The 24420-nt window shown below is 42.4% G+C and overlaps 1 protein-coding gene across 1 annotated transcript in view; it reads right to left on the reverse strand.

Moving 5' to 3' along the window:
• ROCK1 (Rho associated coiled-coil containing protein kinase 1) overlaps nt 1-24420 on the reverse strand; it is a 151766-nt gene that overhangs the window by 79390 nt on the left and 47956 nt on the right. The window contains exons 2-7 of the mRNA XM_019546854.1: nt 21463-21544; nt 13582-13682; nt 12361-12498; nt 7636-7811; nt 4591-4675; nt 380-524 (exon numbers count right to left, since the gene is read on the reverse strand). Coding sequence (XP_019402399.1) covers nt 380-524; nt 4591-4675; nt 7636-7811; nt 12361-12498; nt 13582-13682; nt 21463-21544 — 727 coding nt within the window. The remainder of the gene's footprint in view (nt 1-379; nt 525-4590; nt 4676-7635; nt 7812-12360; nt 12499-13581; nt 13683-21462; nt 21545-24420) is intronic.

Below are 24420 nucleotides of genomic sequence, written 5' to 3' on the forward strand. Positions count from 1 at the left end.
GAGTGGCTCAACAGTTCACAACTCATTGAGGCCTGCTGTATTGTTATTCACAATTCCAGCAATTAAGCCACTCCCTCCCTGTGTCTGTGCTGTACAGCAGCATGTCATGGCTGTAAAAGGTAAAAAAGGCTAGGAAAATAAGGCTTTTAGCTTCAGGGCTTGGAGGATTACCTAACCTCCAACGTCAGGCAATTTCCTGACTCCCAAATAGGCTTGCTCTATGCAGCTTAAGCTGTACTCCAGTTACCAAAGGCAATGGAGTTTTAAAATTATGAAATAAAATACTTCAGCAATATAACATTTTGATTTAGATAGAAAGCGAAATAGGTGGTACAGAAAACTGTACTCATATAAAACTTATCATCATCTTGTTACTCACCTACAAGCATTTCATACAAAAAAACTCCAACTGACCACCAGTCGCATTCTCGTCCGTAGTAACCATCACCACCCTGGGATTTCAATACTTCAGGGGAAATGTAATCCGGTGTTCCAACAGCTGTATCACATCGTACCATACCTTCCTGCAGTTAGAAACAAAAACAGCTGGGCCTAAATATCAAGTACAAGAATTGGACAATATTTTAAGCCAGTGTTTCTCAACCTGTAGGTCATGAACCAAAAGTGGGTTGCAAGAATATATGAAAGGGTCACAAACAAACTTTAAAAATGGATTCTCCTTTGAAGGAGAAAAAAAAAAAAGTGGGAAAACTGTGATGTTTCCCTTGCAGAATGGGGAGGGGAACTGAAGGGGCTGCAGTTCAGGACAGGTCATCGATGTTTGCAAATGGGTCCTGGGCCAAAGGTTGAGAACCACTGTTTTAAGCAACCATTCATCCTCTACATCTTTCCTTAACAATGGCTGCTCTGAAAATACTAGACAGAAATGAGCGTTTCATCACTAAAATATCTCTCTGAATGCACAAATACTAAATCTTCTACTGATCCATTTACATTTTAATGGTAGGAAAAAAAAAAACACCTGTGCGGGGGGGGAGGGGAGGAGAGGGGGTTACAATCCACAATAAAGCACAAAAAGCCATGAATGATACTATAACTAAAATATTTGGTAGAAAAACTCCAAAATGAATGAAAGGGGAGAAGGAAAATTTCATGGCTACTTGCGTCATGAAGTAGGAGAAGCCCTAGGAAATTAGGGGCAGTTTAGCACAGTTGAACACCAGACCTTTTGGAGAAGGGACACTCTGCCTGTGCCATGCCACAGTGAAGCACCCAGGGCTTCCCGGAGTATGCCACGCCACAGCTGGGCATCAAAGAAAAACGGCACCAGCAGTCAGGTCCTAGTGCCTGCCTACTGCCAACCAAGGCAAGCCATTCTGTACTCTCTGCCCCTCCACACCTTACCCCATGGGAAAAAGTTACTGACCCCTGTTATAGAACATAAGATTCAAACCAGTAAGCACTTGCCCATCCCTGTTAGTCATATAAGGGATGTCATTAAGGGATAATTCTACACTCCACAGGACAGGGCACAGTATTCTTAAAAAGGACTTTTTATAAAAGGAAAAATTATTGCTCATCTCAAAAATGATATTTTATCAAGTTCCACTATATTCAAGGATTGCTTGTGCAATCTTTTCCCATTAAAATTGTGTATATTCTGGACACTGCATCACATTTACAGGACTTGCCTATGCCAAAGATAAATTAGTTGAATTTAATTGTTTTTTCTTTTCTTGGTACTTGCAGTTTAGAAATAAAATGCAACGTTAACATCCATGTCTATCAATTTTAGGTTTATCTAATAAGCCACCTGACAAAAGCAAATTATGTTTAATACACAGAACCAAATTCATGACTGAAGAACTCTACTAAAACCAACTATTTATCTAAGACAATCCTTGCTAATGCTTTTGAGCTTGTGCACATGCTGTTTTATTTGGCTTTCTAAGCAGATGTTGCTGAATATCTCATTTATTTATTTATTTATTTATTAAGGCTGTTTCACAAAGTTTTTCATCAAATGTCTAAGAATGCATTTAGAAGGTATGCCCTACATTTTACATGCATAGGATTAACAATATGCAATTTTTAATATACATGGTATTGTCTGATAAACCAATCAATTTTGTGCAAGGAACAGCAAATGTTTACCTACTTTGAAACACTACTTTGGGAATCATTTTATAATTTTGTGGCCTCAAGTATATTCCAACAAAATACTGATTTTCAACCAGGGTGCCACAGTGTTCTGGGGTGCCCTGAAATCCTTTCAAGGGTGTTGTGGGGTGCCACACGATGTTTTCACTGCTAGGTGTGCAAACATTATTCACAAGGTAAACCAAAACACTTCAAACAGAGTTATAACTGTGGTCTTTTAGTTCTTTGCAGTAGAAGAACTGGCCTGTTTTGTTTTGTTTTTTTTATTACAGGAAAAAAAAAGTGAAAACTAAGAGCTAGCATTTTCCTGCAGGTGCCTAGACTCTATCCAGGGGTGCCCTTGAGTCTAGAAATGTTGAGAACCACTGTAATAAACTAACAGAGATTCTTTCACCCGACTGCTAAATATACATATTTTTTGCTGAGCAAAAGGTATGGCAAATAAGTAGCAACTTGGGCCCTGACTGTTCGTCACAGAAAAAAGATACAGAAAATATTTTAAAGAGTTTGTTTATTTTTACTTCACCAACATGATAACCAAAAACTAGAATAGCATGTAATCCTTGGAAACAATATTATTTCTGTCCGTCAGAGTACTGAGTAGCATATTAGCAGATGTAAAGAATTCCATCAAATTATAATTAGCCACTCATTGCACGGTTTATAGGCCAAACACAATCACTTTGCTCTTTACACGGTAGAAGACTACAGTGGAATCAATTTTTTTCTTCCTGGTTTCTAACTAGGCTGCTAGACATAGCTTTTACAGAAGAAAGAAAAGAAAAGCAAACAACAGGAATGTTATACTTTGGCTTTGATCCATGAACTATTCTAGTCCATGGAAAGATTCCCATGGACTTTGCACTGGAGTGCAAAATGCATCCTTAGACACGTAATGTTCTGCAGAAATCCACTTCTGCCGAAAGTATTTTCTCACATTTAAAATATGCTCTTTCCCATCTTGGTATCTTGCACTAGGTGTACAATTAACTCTTATGTTCTGTCATGCCCATCCATACAGTTGTTTTCTTAAGGTAAATAGCAATAAACCACTTAGAAATGTGACAAAGAAAAAAAGAATCATTAAGATATGGGTGCAAGGGGCTTTCTTTCTCTTCATTTTTAGAAAGGGATAAAACTAGTTGTTAATAGTACTGCTTTCTTAAGGGAAGGTTCAGAAAGAGATCAGAGTATTTCCATTCTGTCCTACTTAGAAGCTTAACCCCCAGAGGCAGATAAGAGTTTACTCTATAGCCTAAGCCATGGGTGGACAAAACGGCAGATCTGACTGGTGGTTGGACTCCGTTTCTCAGCAGCTCCTGCCCACAGAACCCATGCCCATCGCAGGGGAGTGTGGGCAGTAGATCATGGCTCTGCCCCCACCCCAAGATCCCGGGGTCTCTTCAGCCCTGCCTGCCTGTCTCACCTCCAGCCACAGCCCCATCCACATGGGTCCTGCCCCCAGTGGTGAGTGTGAGACAGACGGGCTGAAGTGCCCAGGAAGCAGGGCTGGGTCCAGTAGCAGCAGCTAGGAGCTGCTGCCACAGGGGCTGCTGGAAAATGGAGTCCACTGTGGGCCCAAACTGGCCTGCGGGCTGGACTCTGCCCACCCCTGGTCTAAGCTGAAGAGCTTAGAAAATAAAGAATTTAGAAGAGAAGACTTCAATCTTTCATACTTGAAAAACAAACAAACAAAAAACAGTATATTTAAGACACGTTGGTCTTTCCCCTCCCCCCCCCCGAAGTTCTTGTGCACGTACATATTTTCTTCTTCAGGTAGGTAGGTACGTACATATGCACGCACAAAAACATCTCAGGCTAAAGCTACAGTCTGAACTAGTTACAATAACAGACAAAAAATACACACAGAGCAGGAGAGGGAGAGGTAGAGGGAAAGGGGAGTGAGTGAGTGAGTGAGTGAGTGCACACATCTACACATACATCTATTTTTTTTGCCTCTCTGTTATTGTGACAAGTTCAGACCGTAACTTCAGTCTGAAAGAGCTTTCAGCATGAACAGCAATTTCTCCTTAACCAGTAGGAAATCCAAGATACGAGTGTCACTAGTGCCTATGCTACTGAAATCCTGATGTCCAGCTCAACAACTAATTTTTCCACACTGGTGAAATTTTTACGTATCTGACTAACAACCTTGTAATTAAAGCAAGTACCAGGACTCCAGAGACCTTGGATTTGTTTCTCATGACATCACAAATTTTTTGTGTAGCATTTCCTCTGTGTCTTCATAACCCAACTGTAAAAAAGTGTTATATTTGTTCCTGCTTATTTCATAGGAATGTTGTGAGGTTAAGATTAACAGCTACAAGGTGCTGAAATAAAACCATGATAAGCATCTTGGAAAAAAATTCTACCCACATAGAGAAATAAATAACGGAAGGCAAAGAACAATTTTCAGCATACACTTTCTTCAAGTGACAAAGCTAAATTCACAATTAAAGTATAATTTACCTTGTTCATCTTCATACAAGTACCAAAATCTGCTAGTTTTAAATGACCAGCCTTATCTAGCAGCATGTTATCAGGCTTCACATCTCTGAAAGGGAAAAAAAAATTGCATAATATTTGATAAAGTATTTGAATTTGCTATAAGCAGCAAACCCACCTATGCTATGCTTCTAATGCAACATGGCAAGAAAAGACTGGGCATTAACAAAATAAAGCCCTGTTCCATTTTTTTCAAACTCTCATATACTATACACATTTTCTTGGGCTATTCCAATTTTTTCTTAAAGACAGAAGAGGAAGTATATAGCAATAGTCTTCTTTGCTAAAGTACTGTACTGAAAAAGGAAAATAAATAAATAAATAAATAAATAAAAATCAGTAAGTCTGGATTATTCTGGGTAAAATTGTTTGAACTCAAACTCCTCAGACCCCTCACAGACTAAATAATCCTTGCATTACAATCCATCTTATTCAGTCTTGGGATGTTCACTCTTAGGAAATGCTGTTCAGGCTCAAAACCCAATAGTGTGACGCGGGCAGGGTGAGTCTGGTACCAGCCCCAGACAATGCCTCCGAGGATGTGCCAGAATCACTACTCCCCTACCCCTCCCCCAGCACGGGGAATCTGCCATGGCAGAGGAAGAACTGCACCAAACATACTGGGACAAGAGAGTTGAGCAACCAGCATGGTGCCTCCCTGCCACCCCCCAAAGAAGGGAGGGGGCAAAGGAATGAATGGGACACCTAGGGAACCGGGCTTTAGGGATGCTGCCAATGCCACTGCCTGGGAAAAATTAACTCAAGCCTTCCCTTCCCCTCACCCATGTTCTCCAAATGTTATCCTGCTACCACCCTTCCTCTCCCCTCCAATGCCCAAACCTACTGTGGTCAGCATAACCCCATGCTCCCCTTCCTGCTCACTCAATGAACTCACTATGCCTTACCAAAACCAAAGAAGCCCTCAATCATGGAAGACCATAAAAGCTCTTTTCCTGTTGTACCCCAAAATAAATGCTACACTCATTTCAATCTGCCTAGATCAAAAGGAATCTCTCTCATAGCCCGGCTCACACTCATTGCCCATGATATCAAAGATGTCCTTACAGCCAATTAAACTCCAAATAGGATACTGTGCACTTACTGAACAAAATAAAAAGTTTTATATAAAGCCATGACACCCACCCCAAAGAAAAGGCTGGATGTCATATCCACAAAAGGATAGTTTAGATCTTAACCTCTGTGCTTCTGCTCTTTATCTGTTACCTCATCTCATGTGGGTATTGAAAAAAATGCACACTGTCATACATGAAACAGAAACTACCACCAAGGTAAAATGTCACAGAAAAAAACCCATAAGGAAATGAATAATGTTGTATTCTGGGCAGATTCGTATTCAAAATAGAGTCTGAATAATGTTTAATAAGCATATGACCACTAACAAAGGGGATAAACAAAACATTAAAGAGCATTTCTGCTGCTCAGGGCACAAGCATGGCACCAGCACACAGTGCAGCCACAAAGAGTGGAGAATCAAGTTCAGTGAATGCACACACACAGACTGAACCACCTATCAACACACCCTTAAAGAGCCTGGTAACTTATTACATTCATTGCATCTTCTAGAATACAGCATTTTCTTCTTCAGCTCTTTTTGGTTCATTCCTTTGAAGAAGAAAATTTGTTTCCCCATTCACTCCAATTAATTCTTTATTAAGAAATGTTAAATTTCTATTCTATTTGAGAAAAGGATACTGCTTTGCTGAAAATATCCTTTGAAGAAAAATCACCTCAGATTTGCAATTTTGTATGGTAAGAAATTTTGAAGAGGTTCAAAAAGAAATAAAGACTAAGGGTGTGTGCAGATGAAACAGGGGCTCCTAACTGAAGTGGTGTTTTTAAAAACACCGCTTCAATTTAGGGCCCTTTAAGCCCCTATTCCATGTGCACACTGACTTACCTGCCTGTCCGGTGGTAGAGAGGGGAGGGTGAGCTGCCGGTGGACCGAACGGTCCCTGAGCTGCATGGGGGCCCAGTGCCTCCCTCTCCACGGTGGTGGTGGTGGTGGGCCCCAACCCCCACCCCCAGCAACTAACTGCCCACAGGCACCCAGCTCAGGTGGTCCTGGGGGGCACTGCAGCTGTGGAGGAAAACACTGGGCCCCTGCACAGCTCAGGCAGACTTGGGGGCAGGAAACTAAAACTCCACAGAGGAGTTTTAGTTTCTTGCGCCCCAAATCATTTAAGGTGCATTATGCTGCCTAATTTCCTACAGCGGCTGGAATTAATGCGCCACCAACCATACACCATCGATGCCTGCAAACACCGACACTATTAAAGCAGTGCAAAAGCATTTAGCCCGATTTAAAGTGTTGTGCACGCATGCCCATCATTTTGTCTATATACAGCCTAAGTAAGAATACCAGCAGCAGTTTTAAAGAGTACTGGCAGTGTATCTGTACCAAGAGTACTGGCAGTGTATCTAATTACCAAGAGGTAAAAGTGGACACGGATTTACCACACAAGCTATTCCACTGCCCAAATGCACATTTTTATTTTAAAGAGGATCAAAGTGAAACTGTAGTATTTTACCCGACTTTCGCTTACGACAGAGTTACTATGGTTAGCTCAGTGGTCTTTAACCAAAATGCCAGAAGACTCTTTTAAAAGGTGCCACACTTAGATATACAAACACCTATATATTATTCAGAGGTTAAACTTAGAATTTAAATAGAAATTCATAGTATCTAAACTGTTCTGACCCATAATGGCCTTTTCAAGTTCTCTGCAACAAAAGAACTGCCTGATTATTTTTCTACAGTCCAGAAATGAAAGAAAGCGAAGAGCAGCATTTTGTGACATGATTTGAACCTAACAGTTTCTATTTACCGTTGGGTAATATGAAAATTAGTACAGAGCAGCTGATTTGTTTATCTTGTATTAACTAGTTTGTCTAGCCATACTCTAACTAGTTCTTAAGACATGCTCTTAAAAAGTCTGACAATGTAAAGATCAGACAGCTTTATTTTAATTATATTATTTATAGACATACCTGTGAATAAAGCCCATCGAATGAATGGCATCCAATGCAAGAACAACTTCTGCCGTATAAAATCTTGCCCATTTCTCAGGAACATCATAGTTGCTCATTAAATTCACAAGGTCCCCACCAGGCATGTATTCCATCACCATGTACAGGTAATGGTCATCTTGGAATGCATAAAATAACTATAAAATAAGAAGTCAATGAATGATCTATTTCTCTTCAAAACCTAACTTCACCCCCGCCCTCCCCTGCTCAACTGCACTAATCCAATGAATCTTGGCACAAATTACCTGACATATTGAGAAGTAATTAACAGATATTCCACCCATTCCCCTGTTAAAGGGACTTAAAATGGGATAGAGTGCAATAGAGAAGCTAGCTCAACAAGTCTTAAACTCATCCTCAAAAGACTGTTTACCTGCAAAAGTAAACACAAGGTTCTACAAGGTAACTGAGATGGGCAATGTTATTAGTTAAAAAATTTGTAAGTGAAGAAATACTGTACGTCAAAATATCTGCCAACTTCTCTTTGAATGCATATTTTTCTATAACTTATCTTTAGGAGTGGTTGTCTCTCAGGTAGGGGGGGTGCCCAGGGCTCCCACGGGGGGGATTAAGGTGTCTCTTCACTAATGCAAGAAGCATGGGGAACAAGCAGGAGGAGCATGCTCTCCTGCCTGCAAGTAGTAAAATCGACCTGGTTGGCCTACTGGAGACATGGTGGGATGAAACTTTTGACTGGGCATTAGACATAGAGGGCTACAGGTTGTTTAGAAGAGATAGGAAGTGAAAAAAAGGTGGGCGAGTTGCACTCTATGTTAGGGAATGTATATCAGTTCTGCCTTCCAAATGGGATGAGAGGAGGGCTTAACTGAGACCCTATGGGTCAAGCTCCAAGGAGGGTGGGGGGAGAGGAATCTGGTGGTAGGGGTTTACTACAGGCCACCACACCAGGAGGAAGAGCTGGATCTGGAATTCTCCAGGCAGCTGGGGGATGCCGTGCGCGCAAAGGATGTTGTGGTCACGGGCAATATGAATTACCCTGACATCAACTGGAAGGAGCAGTCGGCCAGGTCTAGCCACTCACGAAGGTTCCTAATGTGGGTACAGGACGTACACCTTGTGCAGGAGGTACTCGTCCCCACTAGGAAAAACGCCATACTGGATCTGGTGTTAGCCTCTGGGGACGACCTGGTGGGGAATGTGCTAGTACAAGGGAGGCTAGGGGACAGTGATCACGAAATGATCCAGTTTGCTATTCAGAGAAAGGTGGGGAGGGTAACTAGCACAGCACAAATGCTTGACTTTAAGAAAGCCAACTTCAACGTGCTCAGGGCAGTAGTTAGGGAGGCACTCGGAGCCCAGGGTGTAGCTAGTATGGGGAAAGGTGGTCCTTCCTCCAGGAGGCTATCCTTGGGGCGCAGCAGGACACAATTCCACTGCGCAGGAAGGCGGGAAAAGGGTTGAAGAAACCTTCATGGCTGAGCGCAGATATCCAAGCTGGACTGAGGGCAAAGAAAAAAATTGTATTGGCGGTAGAATCAGGGGGCAGGGACAAAGGAGGAGTACACCTCCCTTGTAGGGATTTGGTAAGGGAGGCTAAAGCAGCACTGGAGCTTAGATTAGCTTCTGGGATTAAGGATAACAACAGTCCTTCTTCAAGTACATAGGTAGCAAGAAGTAGTCTCGGGATAACACTGGACCCCTACAAGGCAAGGCAGGGCAGGGCGGATGGTGACAAGATGTGCGAGAGAAAGCAGAACTCTTCAACAAGTTCTTTGCCTCCGTGTTCCTGTCTGCTGACAATGGGGTGCTCTTGGGTGATCGCGTAGAGAGGCCCAGGAAGGATGCGAGTCCCCCGACTGTTAGTTCAGACCTAGTTAAGGACTACCTGGAGGACTTAGATGTATCCAGGTTGGCGGGCCCAGATGACCTTCATCTGCAGGTGCTGAGGGAATTGGCTGGTGTCATTGCAGAGCCACTGGCATGGCTGTTTGAGGACTCCTGGTGCTCAGGCCAAGTCCCTGAGGACTGGAAAAGGGCCAGTGTGGTCCCTATTTTCAAGGCGGCGAGGAAGGAAGAGCCTGGCAACTACAGGCCAGTCAGCCTCACTTCTACCCTGGGGAAGGTCTTTGAAAAAATTATCAAGGGCCACATTTGTGACAGCCCTGCAGGGGAAGTGATGTTGAGGGATAACCAGCACAGGTTCATGCAAGGCCAATCCTGCCCAACTAACCTGGTCTCTTTCTATGACCAAGTAATAAAGAGCTTAGATGTGAAGGAGGAAGTCGATGTCATCTTCTTGGACTTCCAGAAGGCCTTTGACACTGTCCCACCCAATTCTGGTAGGCAAGCTGAGGGACTTGTTACGGTCACATGGGTGGGAAACTGGCTCCAGGGGCACACCCAGAGGGTGGTGATAGACAGGTCAATGTTGACCTGGTAGGGTGTGGGCAGCAGAGTCCCCCAGGGCTTGGTCCTTGGGCTGGTGCTGTTCAACATCTTCATTGGCGACCTGGACGAGGGTGTGGAGTGCACCCTGTTCAAATTCACTAATGACACCAAGCTGTGGGGTAAAGTGAATACACAAGCAGGTAGGGACTGCATCCAGGCAGACCTGTATAGGTTGGAGAGGTGGGCGGATCTGAACAGGATGCAGTTCAACAAGGACAAGTACAGAGTGCTGCACCTGGGGAGAGAGAACCAGCATTATGGTTATAGGTTAGGGGCTGACCCTCTCAGCAGCACAGAGGCAGAGAGGGATCTTAGAGTCAGGATTGACTCCAGGATGAATATGAGTTGCCAATGCGACGAAGCAATAGGCAGAGCCAACCGCACCCTGTCATGCATCAACAGGGGCATCACTAACAGGTCCAGAGAGGTCTCGCTCCCCCTCTATGCAGCGCTGGTCAGGCCGCAGCTGGAGTACTGTGTCCAGTTCTGGGCGCCGCACTTCAAGAAGGATGTGGAGAACCTGGAGAGGGTCCAGAGGAGGGCCACTCGTATGGCTGGGGGCCTCCATGGCCAGCCCTATGAGGAGAGGCTGAGCGACCTGAATCTCTTCAGTCTCCGCAAGAGACCGAGGGGGGATCTTGTGGCTGCCTACAACCTTATCAGGGGCCAGCAGCAGGGACTCGGGGAAAGTCTGTTTGCCAGGGCCCTCCCTTGGAGTCACTAAGAACAATGGCCACAAGATGAGGGAGGATAGGTTTAGGTTAGATATTAGGAAGAACTACTTCACGGCAAGGGTGGCCAGAGCCTGAAATAGGCTTCCCAGAGAGGTGGTGCTCTCACCTTCCCTGGAGATCTTCAAGAGAAGACTGGATAGGCACCCGGCTGTGGTCTTATGACCCCTCCCACCCCAGTGCTCATTCCTGCCCACAGCAGGGGGTCGGACTCGATGATCTGTCTAGGTCCCTTCCTACTCAGTGATTCTATGATGGTCCAGAAATTATGCAAGACGCAAGAATTTCTTAGGGTGACCTCTTTTATTGGACCAGCTGTGTATTTGGAAGAGTTAGACAAACTTTCAAATCACATTACTTGTGCTGAAGAAGGTCTTTGTTGTCTAAGAAATCTTTGCCTATTGCATCATTAGGATTATCATATTTCTTGTATATAATTGAAACATATATTTTAAAACGAATACACCAAAAAATCCAAGAGGTAGCTCTGCATTTTAATCCTATGCGAACTGGACAGAAGCAATGCAAAAAAGACCTCTACATTTTTTCTTAATATTCTGTATTATCCTTGTGACACTCCTGCAAATTCAGTATTCCTGTGGCAAAGTGTTCACTAACTAAAAAGTGCATTTTAATAGTAAAAAAATAATAATAATATTTTCTCTATCCCTGTTGTCAAGAGAATACTCAAGGCAAGTGGTACCAATGGATTAATGGCCTGTCACTTCAGACCCTGTTTGAAAAACCTTCCTAGATAATCATTCTTTGGGAAGTTATAGTAGTATCTTTCCAATATCAATCAGGGGAGGTTTAAATATTCCAGATTCAGATTCAGATTAATGATCCAGAATGCTTCATCATTCAAGCCCCAACTACATAAAAACTAATGCACATTAAACAAGTTTGTGTACATGTTTTTGCAGGACTCGCTTCTTATATTTCCAAAGGCAGTAATGCTTGAAAAGCTCACACTTGAGCTTGTTACAGTTAAGCATTTATCTTTATCATCACCAATCTGAGGTACAACACTGAAGACAGACAAGGGAAGTCACTGTTGGGCAAAGGTTGCAGCTGAACACATTTACTACAGAAAAAAGAAGTAGAAATTCATTCAACTAGTTGGGGAGTGGGGGAAGGGAAGAGGGGAGGTTTGTTTTTTTATTTTTTAAATGCCTATGTGAATAATTGTCACACATACTAGGCAGTCCCAAAGAATTATTGTCAAGCCAGGTAGAGCACTGTTACAAAAAATTCTTCCGTCATATTTAAAATCTGACTTTAAATGCCTGACTCTTCTGTATCATGTAAAATATACTTTTAAAGAGAAGTACTATACCTATGACATTGTTCTGTATAGCCTCCAAAGAATCAAATTACTTGTCCTATTAGTAATACCCCTTTTAGCTGAAAGGCCACCTTTGAAAAAAATTACCAAAAAAAAAGCACCTAATAAAAGTATATCTAGTTCCCTGGTTACACTATGATGTATGCAATGATACAGCAAGCCATCCTGCAATTTGACATTTTAGTAGCAGTATAATCATACCTGAACAACCCAGGGGCTATTAGTAAAAGCCATAATATCCCTTTCTTCCCAGAAGAATGCAGAATCTGATCTTTTTATCATCTCAAACTTGCTCAGGAGCTTCATAGCATACACCTTCCTTGAAGATTTATGCCTTACCTTTAAAGATAAAGGTTAAATTTAAGATATAGACCAAACATTAAGTTTCATGCTCTCCATCAGTAAAAATCTATAAAAGTTGTTAAATTTTTCTATTTTGATCATTTTCAATTTATTAAATGTTTTTCATAAGTTTTTGTTTTTCTTTAGTAAAAATAAGTTACCCTTCTGACCTGAATTATGCAAAAGCTGTACTTTTTAAACTACAAGGCAAACTTTAGTCCTAAGATTGGAACAACATTTGGTAAGAATATGAAAATCATAGTCCACATACACAATGGTTACAATATTATTCGAACCTAGTGGTGGCCCTCACCCATTTTCTGTGGGTCTAGTACCCCTCCCTCCTCCTCGCCCCATGCACTAGCATTGCCCCCATTTGCTGAGGCTGGGTCCCAGCACTTCCTCCCCCATGCACCAGGATTGGGTATTAGATCTGAGGCACAAACATTTCCAGACCTAGGAGAGCCCTGTGGGCCAGATGACAATGTGCCATGGGCCTAATCTGGCCTGCAGGAGGACATAGATTGAGCACACCTGATTTGAATCAATTATTTTCTGTAAAATAATTGAAAAATAAAACTTTAAATATTTTGAAGAGCTCAGAAGTATACACACACTCTTGTATTTTAGATTATTTCCATTAATTACTCAAAGCAAAGAGCCAGCCACGCTGCTAACTCATCCTCCTGTCCACTTCATCCCTCAAGTTATTGAAGCAAATTCTGTCTTCAAACCATGTGGGCAGCTCCTTAACTGGTCGCAACTCATGACAAACCTAAAGATTTGCCCGTCAAAGTCCCAAAGTTACACAGGCAAGGACTACTATCACTTAACAAAAAAAAAAATGCACATTCAGACCTATTTTGAATGTTGACAGGGTTTGGATTTGTGCACGAGAATACTAAAATACAGGATCCTGGAAAGCATACTCTCTCATAAAAAAGCTTTTACTTTCTTATAATCCATAGAGCACAAAGTTACTTCTGTCTCTCAAATTGTGTATTGAAAAGTAAATATAAAGTAGTACTGAACAGCTTTAAATAAAACCCAATCCTATATGTACACTGATATATAACCTACCAGTTGCACTTCCCCAAATGCACCTCTACCAATCACCTTCACCACTTCATAATCTTCAGCTTTCATACGCAAATCTCTCATTTTATTTACTGTGTCTTTATCTGTATAAGAAAAAAATAATTTATAAAAAACTACACAGACATGTTGAACAATTCACTGGTACCTTCATTATGTTTATATACAGGATACTGCAGAGCTACATGCTTAGAAACTTTAGAAAGGAACTTTGTTTTTTTTTCTGGAAAATCCCTCTTTCAAATACAGTATATTGGATAATATGGATCAGTTGCACTTAAATTGTTTAGGGTAACTAGTCCTGCAACATCTGCTTATTTAAAACTGGGAAGGAGCAAGGCTTCTGACACAACCAGTTTTCTTAATAAAATCTCCACACTGAAACTGTGACTTCACTCTCATCATTATGGTTACTATGAAACGTCAAACAACACAACAACTTCACAGCAGGATTGAACAAGGGAAAACTCTAATTTAGAACTTAACTATCTGAAAATCTGTGCAAACTCTGCATCAAGAGTAACCTGTTTGTATAGAGAACAACATAAAAGGTTATCTTTAAAAGAGCATGCAATAGATTTGAGAAATTAATGCAATATACAAGTAAAATGTATTTAAGCAATTAAAAAAACCCTAAACTAAACACAGTATTTAATATACTTGAAAAAAGCAGATTTTAATTTAAAACATGCAGTGGGAATCACTGTAATTATTTATATAAATCTGTCATTCTATAAACTACAATAATTTATAAACTCCCAGTGGTCAGATATTCTAATTCCAAATTTGGTCATAGATTAAAGATGGCTATTTTAATCCATATGGGACAATACTAGCATGAGATTACATGGAAAAATTTTACATTTTAGTATTTCTACATGAAAAAAGCAGCTCAAAGCCCCATTTTAATAAACCATTAACATTAACCCATTTTGTTTCAAAATAGTACTGTAAATGTTCCATTCTGGTTTTAAAAGTACTGTGGAAGAAGAAAGTGTGATTACTGTAATCTAGATTTTTAAAGGACTGGATAGACTGATGGCAAATGATTATTAGGTTCCTACTTAGACTGTGCGCCATCTGGGAACAAAAGCAACATACAGAAATTATGTTTCACATCAACATGAACCAGGTAAAGCAAAGGAAGAATGGAAGCAAATTTCAGTAAGAAGTTGATTAGAACTATACTAACACACATTGGTTCAAGCAGTTAAATTTATATATTCTTTTGCCTTGATTTTCTAATGTAAACCCATAATTTATAAGAAGAAACAATGCATTAAGTTGATTCTAATGAACTACAAACTAAAAACTACAGAATTGTAAGTATGATTCATGTCTGTTAATGGCTAGAACTATTAAAAGCTGTTTAATATCTGGATTTGATTTCTTTGCTTACTCTTCTTTGGTCTAAGGCAGTGATTCTCAACCAAGGTGCCACAGCACTATGGGGAGCCTTGAGATCCTTTCATGGATACACCCGTTAGGTGCGCAACCATGATTTGCAAGAGAAACCCAGAGGAAATCCAGAGTTCTTGGCAATGGAAGAATTGCTCTATAATTTTTCCTGCAGTCAAAAAAGAAAGTAAAAATGGAATCCTTGGGTTTTTTTCATGATAGAACAGGAGGGATTCTTGCAGATGTTGCATGTGATGGGAATAATTTTTCCCAAGAGAAACTGAAAACACTTCTGGAAGACTATGCTCTGCCTAATCTCACTTTTTTCTACTTAACCATAGCTTCTCTGTCATTATACTTAAATTACTTCATTCCCTTTTATTTAGTCCCCCTGCTCTCTACAAGTCCATTCATAGTATGGACGGACAGAGAGGAAGTTGTAACTTACGAAAATGTATGCCTTTCTGAAAAAAAAAAAGTCTTAAAAGTAATGTCCTGCTCTGCCTTCTGCCCAGCTTCAGACTTACACAGCTTACTTTGTCTCTCCATTCCTGAATACAAAGTTCAGGGGCTGGATATTTTGCTCCACTCCATTTATCGACGACGAGCTTCCATTTGCTGAGACTAGTAATCTGACACCTTAAGCTGTTGACAGAAGCTCATATTTTCTATCATGATGATGATGTAACAGTTTATTCATGGGGAAAAGGCCATAAATCAGGGGTGGGCAAAATGCAGCCCACCAGGTCATTCTATCCAGCCCATGGGGACCCTAAAAAATTTAGAAAATTAAATAGTTATCTACCCTGGCTGCCTGTCATGTGGCCCTTGACGGTTTGCCGAAACTCAGTAAGCGGCCCTCCACCCAAAATAATTGCCCGCCCCTGCCATAAATCCATGGCACAGCAAGTTGCCTGACACTTAACCAGTTTATACTAATACTCCGTTCTAGCTCTGTTAAAATTCCCTGGGTTGGATTAATTTCTGTGTCTATACAAGAACATCCACAGACTCTGACAACCTCAACAGTGGAGGACCACAGAGGGTACTGATTATCCTGACCAAGGAAACTGACTTGTTAGCATGACAAAAATTGTACAAGCCTGTGCCTGACCTTCTACCAAAGTAAGCTGTCTTCTTTCTTGAGGAGATTAACCTTCCAAGATCAATTTCATTGCTACCAAAAAGTTTGTTTTAATGGAATCTGTCTGTCTACTGAGGTCAGTCAGCTAGCATCTACACCACAATACCTAAATGGCAGATTAGATTGTTTCTCTGCAATATTAACTCTTGAGTGGGAAGAAAACTACATGCCATTGATAGAGAGACTCTTCATGTGTTGGTACCAAAAATGTATTGGTTATTTTGACAAGAGTCCTGCCTGAGCACCCTGGACATGAATGAAACTGGAAGATAACTGTAGTTCCAGCTTAGTGGCTTTCCAGCATCAGAAAAAGTGATCCTTAGCTGACCAGTAGTCTACTTTCCATAGTAAGGTAGCAGAATACATACCCACAGGATAATGCTGCCCTCAAATACTATATAAGTATTTGAGTTTACTTTGGCAAACAAATTTAAGGAATCATCTTTTTCATTTCATCTCAAGATGTATTTCCTATTTGTAGAAGCCACACACATATCTGAAATATAAATGCCAAAAGAAACTATATACTGGTGGATAATTCAGCTTTGTTACAACTGTCAATTTTTTGAAGCCTAATTTTTTTTTGCACTTCTCTAAGCATGGACTGCTAAGGCTTAGTAAATGAGCTTCATTTTTTTTTCTAGTCAATAACTTCATTTTAGGGTTGTACAATAATAGTATCATGTTTGAATTAAAGAACACTGCACCAATTTGTAAATGTTTTCCATAGAAAAGAGTAAGGAACAGTTACAATTTCCCCCAATCCAGAAAAGGCCATTATGGGCCAAACTAGAATTGTACCCTTAAAGTCACTACTTGCTCTGAAGATCACCCAAGTGTACTGCAGCATTTCAGCTCGTGGTCATATTGCAATATGTTCTAAAATTGTAAATTCCTTTGCCTTAGTTACATTTCCCTTCAGCTTCATGTTACTTAAGGTTATATTTTATGCTTATATGGTTATATTTTATGTGCATGTGTGTTGATTCTTTAATTAAGATTCCAAATGTAATTATTTCATTTTCTTCCTACAAATACAAAAAGGGGGCAGGTGGTGAGCACATTTTATAATCAAAATTATATTATCAGCATTTGCTGCACTGTCCTATTTGACTAAGATTTTCTTCTCCAATAAAGAGATTTTCTTCTCCAACACTCTAATAAAGTGCTCTCAAAAGAAGGTGTGGTGAAAACAGAGTATACAATATGTGCATGGTAACAAGGTTATACTAACTCAAGCATTGTTTAAAAACTGTAGGAAGTTAAACAGAACACTTTATCTTGGGCAGCTCAGCAACAAGTCTACATAAAAACAAATCCTTAACTAAATCTAATAGGAACTACCCATTCTTTCTACCACAAAATCTTTAAATTAATTATTCATGATTAGAGCTACTAGTCTGTTTATTTTAAAACTATTTGAGAAGCAATGGACTATACACACTGAGGAAGAGCAAAATTGAAGTTTATACTACAATTAAGACATGAATTATATAATTTTAATCAAACTGCTGCTTATTTAATAATGGCAATAATGTAAACAATATTTAACTAATGGTTTAAAATAATTCAAAATATTATGTCCAAATGCTTGCCAATTCATTTCACAGTAACAGCTAATCCAGGGCCCACAACCTCTTGTTACCCTGTGAAAAGCCGTTATCCAAAGTTATAGCACTTGAGCTCTCTTGAGTTCCTCTACAGCCCAAGATTTAATTTGACAACTTGCAAGCATCTTAGCAGAACTGCTTTAACTGTCCATTATCATGTCTGGCTTCTGCCTAAGCAAAATAAATCGAAGGTTTAAAAATAAACAATTTTCAAATGTGAAAGTTGTAAGAACCATGATTGCTGTCAAACAACTCCCCTCCCCCCCAAACAAAAGTTTTATTGATAAAGATTGAAATCTAGCCATTTATTGTAAAAGCTGTAAAAAGGGCATGATGAGTTAAGAATTTACACTTTAAAGTTTTTTTCCCCCCAAAACATAGCAGATGCCAAGATTGACCTGCAGCACTACAATCAAATCATACAGGTGTCATTCAAGTACCAAAGATGCATTAGATTTTAATATTAGTTTATATTCTTTTTGTTGTTTTACTCCCCCCGTTTCACTATTCAACGTTTTTTGTATTCTTGATGAAAATTTGCTTTAAAATTTCATTTACTTCTTTTCTGTCCACCCAAAGGAAAAAAAATAAACCCGTGAAATCAGCAAAATGGTGAAGAAACAGTCTCCAGTTAACACTAGACACACGAAGAATATACCAACAGCAAGATGAAGACTACCTGCACTCTTCTTAGAGTTAAAAAGCAAGAGACTTTTTATATCAATAATCTACATAAACCATGCATCAATACCCTACTAATGTAGATTCTATTGTAGCTTAGCAAAGTTTTATGTTCTCATTTTGGAAATGTTATTAGTTAACTGTTTATGATGGTCTGATGGGAGGGGTTGGGGGGAGAACTGAAATATTAACAATGTAATAACGGGAAGTTAGAAGTTTGGTTTAGAGAAACGGCTTCATTTATCTCACAAATGGCCTACTTATTAACTGCACAGCTGTAAGAGTGAGCCAGGGCCTTCACATTACTTTAGGGAGAAAGCAACTGCAGAGAGTCCCCCAGATGGAAGGAACCACTGCCTTCATGAACTGACTGCAGGGGAATGGACAGCCAGGGCTCAGAGATCTGCACGGGCAGCAGAGGCACTAGACCAGGGGTGGGCAAAATACAGCCCATGGGCCAGATCCAGCCTGCAGAGAGAGACCGCCCAAGCCATGGCAGGTCCCTAGGTCCCACCTAGCCCAGTGCTGTCCAGCCGCTCCCTGGGCATGCAGTGGGGCTGGGGCAGCTCCGCAGCTGGAATGCCTTTATAAGCAGCCCAGGCAGAAGTGGCTCCATCCAGCTACTGCTGCTGCAGTCCCCAGCCTCATGGTACTGGCAGGGACCCACATGCACAGCCCCAACACCAGCCACCCTGCACCCACTCTGGATATACTGGAACCTGCGACAGACCTGCCCCACACCGACTCCAGATTGAGCAGCAGCAGCAGCAATGGTGTGGTGGCAGCTGAGCAGAAGCTGCTGCTCAGCATGAGGGAAAGGTGACCCCTCCCCTTTGCAACAGCCGTGTCCTTCTTGCTGCAGCCACCCAGAGCCAAGCTACCCTGCAGTTCCTCTGCACTGCCACTGGGCAGCCTGGACACAGTAGTGACAGTGGCAGAGAGGAGCTGCAGGTGGCTGCAGCAAGAAGGGCCCGGCAGCGGTGATGGGGAGGGGCCACTTTTCCTCTGTGCCCAACAACAGCTTCTGCCACTGCTCAATGCAGGCAGGCGGCGGGCCAGGCTTGGGGCTGCACATTTCAGGCTGGACATTAGAAGGCACTACTTCACGGTCAGGGCGGCTAGGATATGGAACCAACTTGCAAGGGAAGTGGTGCTGGTTCCTACCTTGAGGGCCTTTAAGAGGAGGCTTGATAATTACCTAGCTAGGGTCATATGAGCCCAGAATTCTCTCCTGCCCAGGGCAGGCGGTTGGACTTGATGATCTACTTAGGTCCCTTCCGACCCTACATCTATAAATCTAGGAATCTATGTAAGTTCTGGCTGGTCTGCTCCAGCCCGGGAAAATCCAGGGCGAGTGAGGGGTGGGCTGGGGTCAGGTGGGCTGCACACTGTTGGCAGGGAGGAGCCACAGGACATGTGAGCTCTGGGCTGTTTGAGGTGCGGGGAGGCTGCTGACCGACCTGTAGCAGCTCCCCAGAACTGCCTGTGGCCCATGGGCCCAAATAATTGCCTGCCCCTGAGCTAGACCAACAACCCAGAAGATTAAATAGAGACAGCTTTGAAGGGCCAGCAAGCCACCCGACCAGGCGTGGGCAGGGCTTGAGAGACATATAAGCCCAGGGCCCAAACCAAAGCAGTCAGTCTGGCCCAGCAAGCTGCAGGGGAAAGAGCTCTTCAGGGAGAGGGCTGTAACTGAATCTGGGCAGGATCCTGTTATACCTGGGAGCAGCAAGTAAGAAACTAGGGCTTACAAAGAGCTCTGGCCCAAGTCAGTGAGGTTTGTTATATAGCCAGTGGGCTTAGAGTTTGGTTACAGCCAGTGTGTATATGCTTCCATTTAAGTTTATACCAGACGACCAGGTTATGGATACAGGGAAGATCTGGAGGCCATAGAGGGATGCCTGGTAGGGCACTCAGCATTAGGCACCCTAGGCCAGAGTCAGAACAAGAGTAAGGGCTGAAGAGGCAAGCAGCTTGGCTCAGGGTCAAGGACCAGAGGGCTAGAGCTCACAACAGGCAGGAAAAGGCCAAGACTTAAAACTACACAGCCAGCAGAGGTAGCCTGAGGCCAAGAAGGCAAAGAGTCAGAGCCCAAAAGGGGCAGAAGCCCAGAAAAGAGAGAAAAGGGCCAGAGGCTAAGGGCCCAAGCTAAGTGAGCCAAGGGTTGGACAAGGCTAAGAATCGGAAGCCAGACCAGAGGAAGTGGGCCTAGGCTGGCAAGCTACATAAAGGCGTAAGTAGCAGGATAAAGCTATGAGGGCTGAAGCACATACGAGCTGGTGCATGAATCTGGAGTGACGTCTGAGAGATATAGGTGTGACTATAGGAGCAACTGGAGGTCACAAATAGCCCCTAAGGCATCAGGTACCTTGGGGGCACAAACAGGCCAGGAGGACCCACTTAGCAACAGCAGCTAGATTCTGACCAGTGCGGTCCAAGGGGGACCCACTGGATTCATAACCGAAGAGGGCTCACTGTAGGACTCAGGGCAGCCTTCTTTTCAGTAATCAAATTATCCCAATTAAGGCATACCAGGCAGGAGAAAAGGGAGAATACCCAGATAGGCAGAGCAGGGCATGAACTGCGTGGCCACCACAGGGCATCACAGCCTGGGACCTCAGTCATGTTATAAACAGCATTTAATAAATACTATTGTTAATATTTCAAATTCCAGTCTATAGACCAGTACACAATTCCTTCCTTCTGGATATGCAGTATGCTCAATTTCTGGGTGTGGAAAGAAGAGGAAGGAAAGGAATTGTTTAAGTCTCTTGCAGCTCCTCCAGCTATGAAGTGGCAAAGGCTGCCCCACTACTGCCAGAAGGGCAGGGAATGAAGGATGAGAAACTTCAGCACTCACAAGAACTGGGAAAAGAGGAAATTAGGGGGGGAAAGGGAAATTCAAGCACTTTTTGAAGTATTAAACAGCACCCAATCACTTGAGGGACCCCAAATCACTACCTACTTAACAAAGCTGGGTCCTGTTTTATTAAGAGCTCTGTTTATAAGTTTATAGAAATATCAAGTACTTACATCTGTTTAAGAAGTTATCGATATTTTTGTTTTTTCTTAAGGCAGGAAAATCCAAATCATATACCAAGGCATCTAATCCATCCTAAACAAAAGAAAAATACAAACAAAAATGTAATAACACATCTTTTTGAAAAAAACAGCTACATTTTAAGATAATCACAGAGATAAAATAAACACAATTACCCATGACAAATTTCCATATTAATGGAATAAAATTTATTTTATAGGGCCATTAACAATTGGAGGTAAATTCAAAAGAATATTTTAAGATGCAGCCAAAATTTAGCCCCTTCCTTGAACAATACAATCCTAAAACACTGCATATGATGTATGTATGTTATACCAGATGAAAGCATTTACAGAATCTTTGCTATATCTTTATTTCTATATCAGACCTTCTGTTTATGACTTTTGTAATAAATATATTAAAATGTACAGAGGTTTAGTTTTTTTAAAAATACCCTTCAAAATGAGATCACAGCTATGCCAAGTAAAAGCTGATTTTCTATATAATTCACTCATACACTATATTATTATATACATAGAAAACAAATATGAGCACAGAATGAATCTGTTTCTCAGATCATAGAGTAGCATTCCTCTATAACTGTGGTTCTCAATTAGGGTGCCACAAGATCAGGGGTGAGCAAAATATTGCCTATGAGCCAGATCCAGTCTACCAAAGGTTTTTTATCCAGCCTGCAGTGGATCCCTCAGCCACACCCAGCCCAGGTGTGTGTGTGTGTGTGGGGGGGGGGGTAAATGTGTGTGGGGGGGTGGCAGCACAAGCCACAGTGCATATGGCCAATTCTGTCACCCCTGGGCACGTAGCAATGGGGCTGGGGTGGTGCAGTGGCTGGACTGCTGCTGCTAGTGTCACCACTGCCGTCAGACCCGACCCCATTGCCCAGGCATCCCTGCCCCTCCTCCCTGCACCCACCAAAGGCACTGGAGCAGGCAGAGTCTCCATGGAGACTGGCCCAGGACCCCCATGGCCAGGGCATTCTCAGCCAGGCAGACAGGATGAGGCTGCGGGTGGGCAGGGAGCAGTACCTGGGAGTGGGAAAGGCAGGTGGGACTGGGACCTAGGGTACAGCCACAATCCATTACCCTCAAATCCCCTCAACAGGCACCATTTCCGCAGGGAAGGGCATGCCAGGAGCAAATCATGGCTCTGCTCCAGGCCCCAGCCTCATGCAGTCAGCACCCTGTAATCCCAGCCCTGGGCCTGTGTGCTCATCCCGCTCCCATGTAGTGCTCCCTGCCTCCCTGCAGCCCCATCTTACCTGCCCAGCCAAACACACACTGCCCCAAGCAAGGGCCAGTTTTCATGGAGACCCTGGGGCTGGGATCGCTAGGTGGTGACAGCACAGGGGTCACAGCAGGCCCACTTACAGATTTGTGGTGAACTACTGCAGGCCAGGAGGCAAGGGGAGGCAGTGCTGACCTGGCCCCCAACAGCTCACCGAAACTCCTTAAGTGGTCCTCCAGTCCAAAGAATTGTTCATCCCTGCACAAGACCCTTTCAGTTACACCACAGCACAGATGCCACAACTACGTGGAACTGCTCCATGAGCCTCATGCACAGCCAGTTCAGGAGGAGCTGTAGCATGAGTGTGCACTCCTACCTGCATTAGGGTTATCTGAAAAACCTAAAGCAGGCAGAAGCACCCTAATCCTGCCAGTCTTTCCTAGTCTGACCCTCCCCTCCCCCATATTCTTCCCAGAAACAGAGGCGTGTGGGGTTGTGCATGATGCACACGTGACACCTCCACCTGCCTGTGACGATGGCAACACCCCTTCACTTGAGAACCTCCAAGGTAAGCTAAAGCCAGTATAAATACCATTTCTCAACCAGGGTGCTAACAAATTAAAGGATTGTGGAGGCATACCCTGAATCTAAAAAGACTACTGTCCCAGATAAAACAAAATCATTGGTAAAGGAAAACTAAAACTGAAAGAAAATAATGTCAAGCTACTTTTGACTACCGTAAGTCAATAAGTTAAACTAAAATAAAATTAAAACAAAACAAGCAAACAAAAAAGTGGCAAGCCAAGTAATTTAGATTTAAACATGGTTTGCTAAGAAAAAGTCCCTCAGTATCCAGCTTCCCTTTCCTGAAGTGCACAAAGAGGAAGCCATTTCTGCCTCAGCTACCTCAAAAAAGGAGGGGCACAGGGGGGTTAGTGGTAAGAGTTAGTCTTTTACAAACACAAAGACTGATAAATTTTAGTTGCCTAAAGTCTTAATTTCTTGAATTTCAAATTCATTTAACAAAAATTAAAATTAATTTTAAATGACAACCGCAAAAAAACAAAGACAAAATAACTCCAATTTTTGTGCTCTTTTCTCTTTGTTTTAAGCGGGATTTCACTATCCAATACAGGGTGTCAAGGGCTTACACCAAGGCTAATGCCCTTGACTTCAGAAGGGCCAACTTCAATGAGCTTAGGAGACTAGTGGGGGAGGAACTGAGGGCCCAGAAGACAGAAAATTGGAGTCCATGAGGGATGGTCGTACCTTAAGGGGCTGATCCTCCAGGCCCAAAGGATAACAGTCCCTGAGAGAAGCAAGGGGGGGTAAGAGTGCTCAGCACCCCCTCGTCTCAGCAAAGGCATTCAACAAAAGGGGGGCGTACAACTAGTGGAAGGGAGGAGCTATCCTCATCAATAAATTAAGCGACTGTGGCATTGATGCCTGCACAGTTGGATGAGTAAAAAATTGGCTGATGGGGCGCACCCAGGGAGTAGTGGTGGACAGGTTTCATAGATTTCATAGACATTAGGGCTGGAAGGGACCTTGGGAGATTATCAAGTCCAGCCCCCCGCCTAAAGGGCAGGAAGTCAGCTGGGGTTATAGGACCCCAGCAAGATAAGCATCCAATTTACTCTTGAAGGTGTTCATTGTAGGTGCTTGAACCACCTCTGCTGGCAGACTGTTCCAGACCTTGGGGGCTC

The sequence above is a fragment of the Crocodylus porosus genome, unplaced genomic scaffold (genome assembly GCF_001723895.1).
Source record: "Crocodylus porosus isolate Cpor-Errol unplaced genomic scaffold, CroPor_comp1, whole genome shotgun sequence".
Lineage (NCBI taxonomy): Eukaryota > Metazoa > Chordata > Crocodylia > Crocodylidae > Crocodylus > Crocodylus porosus.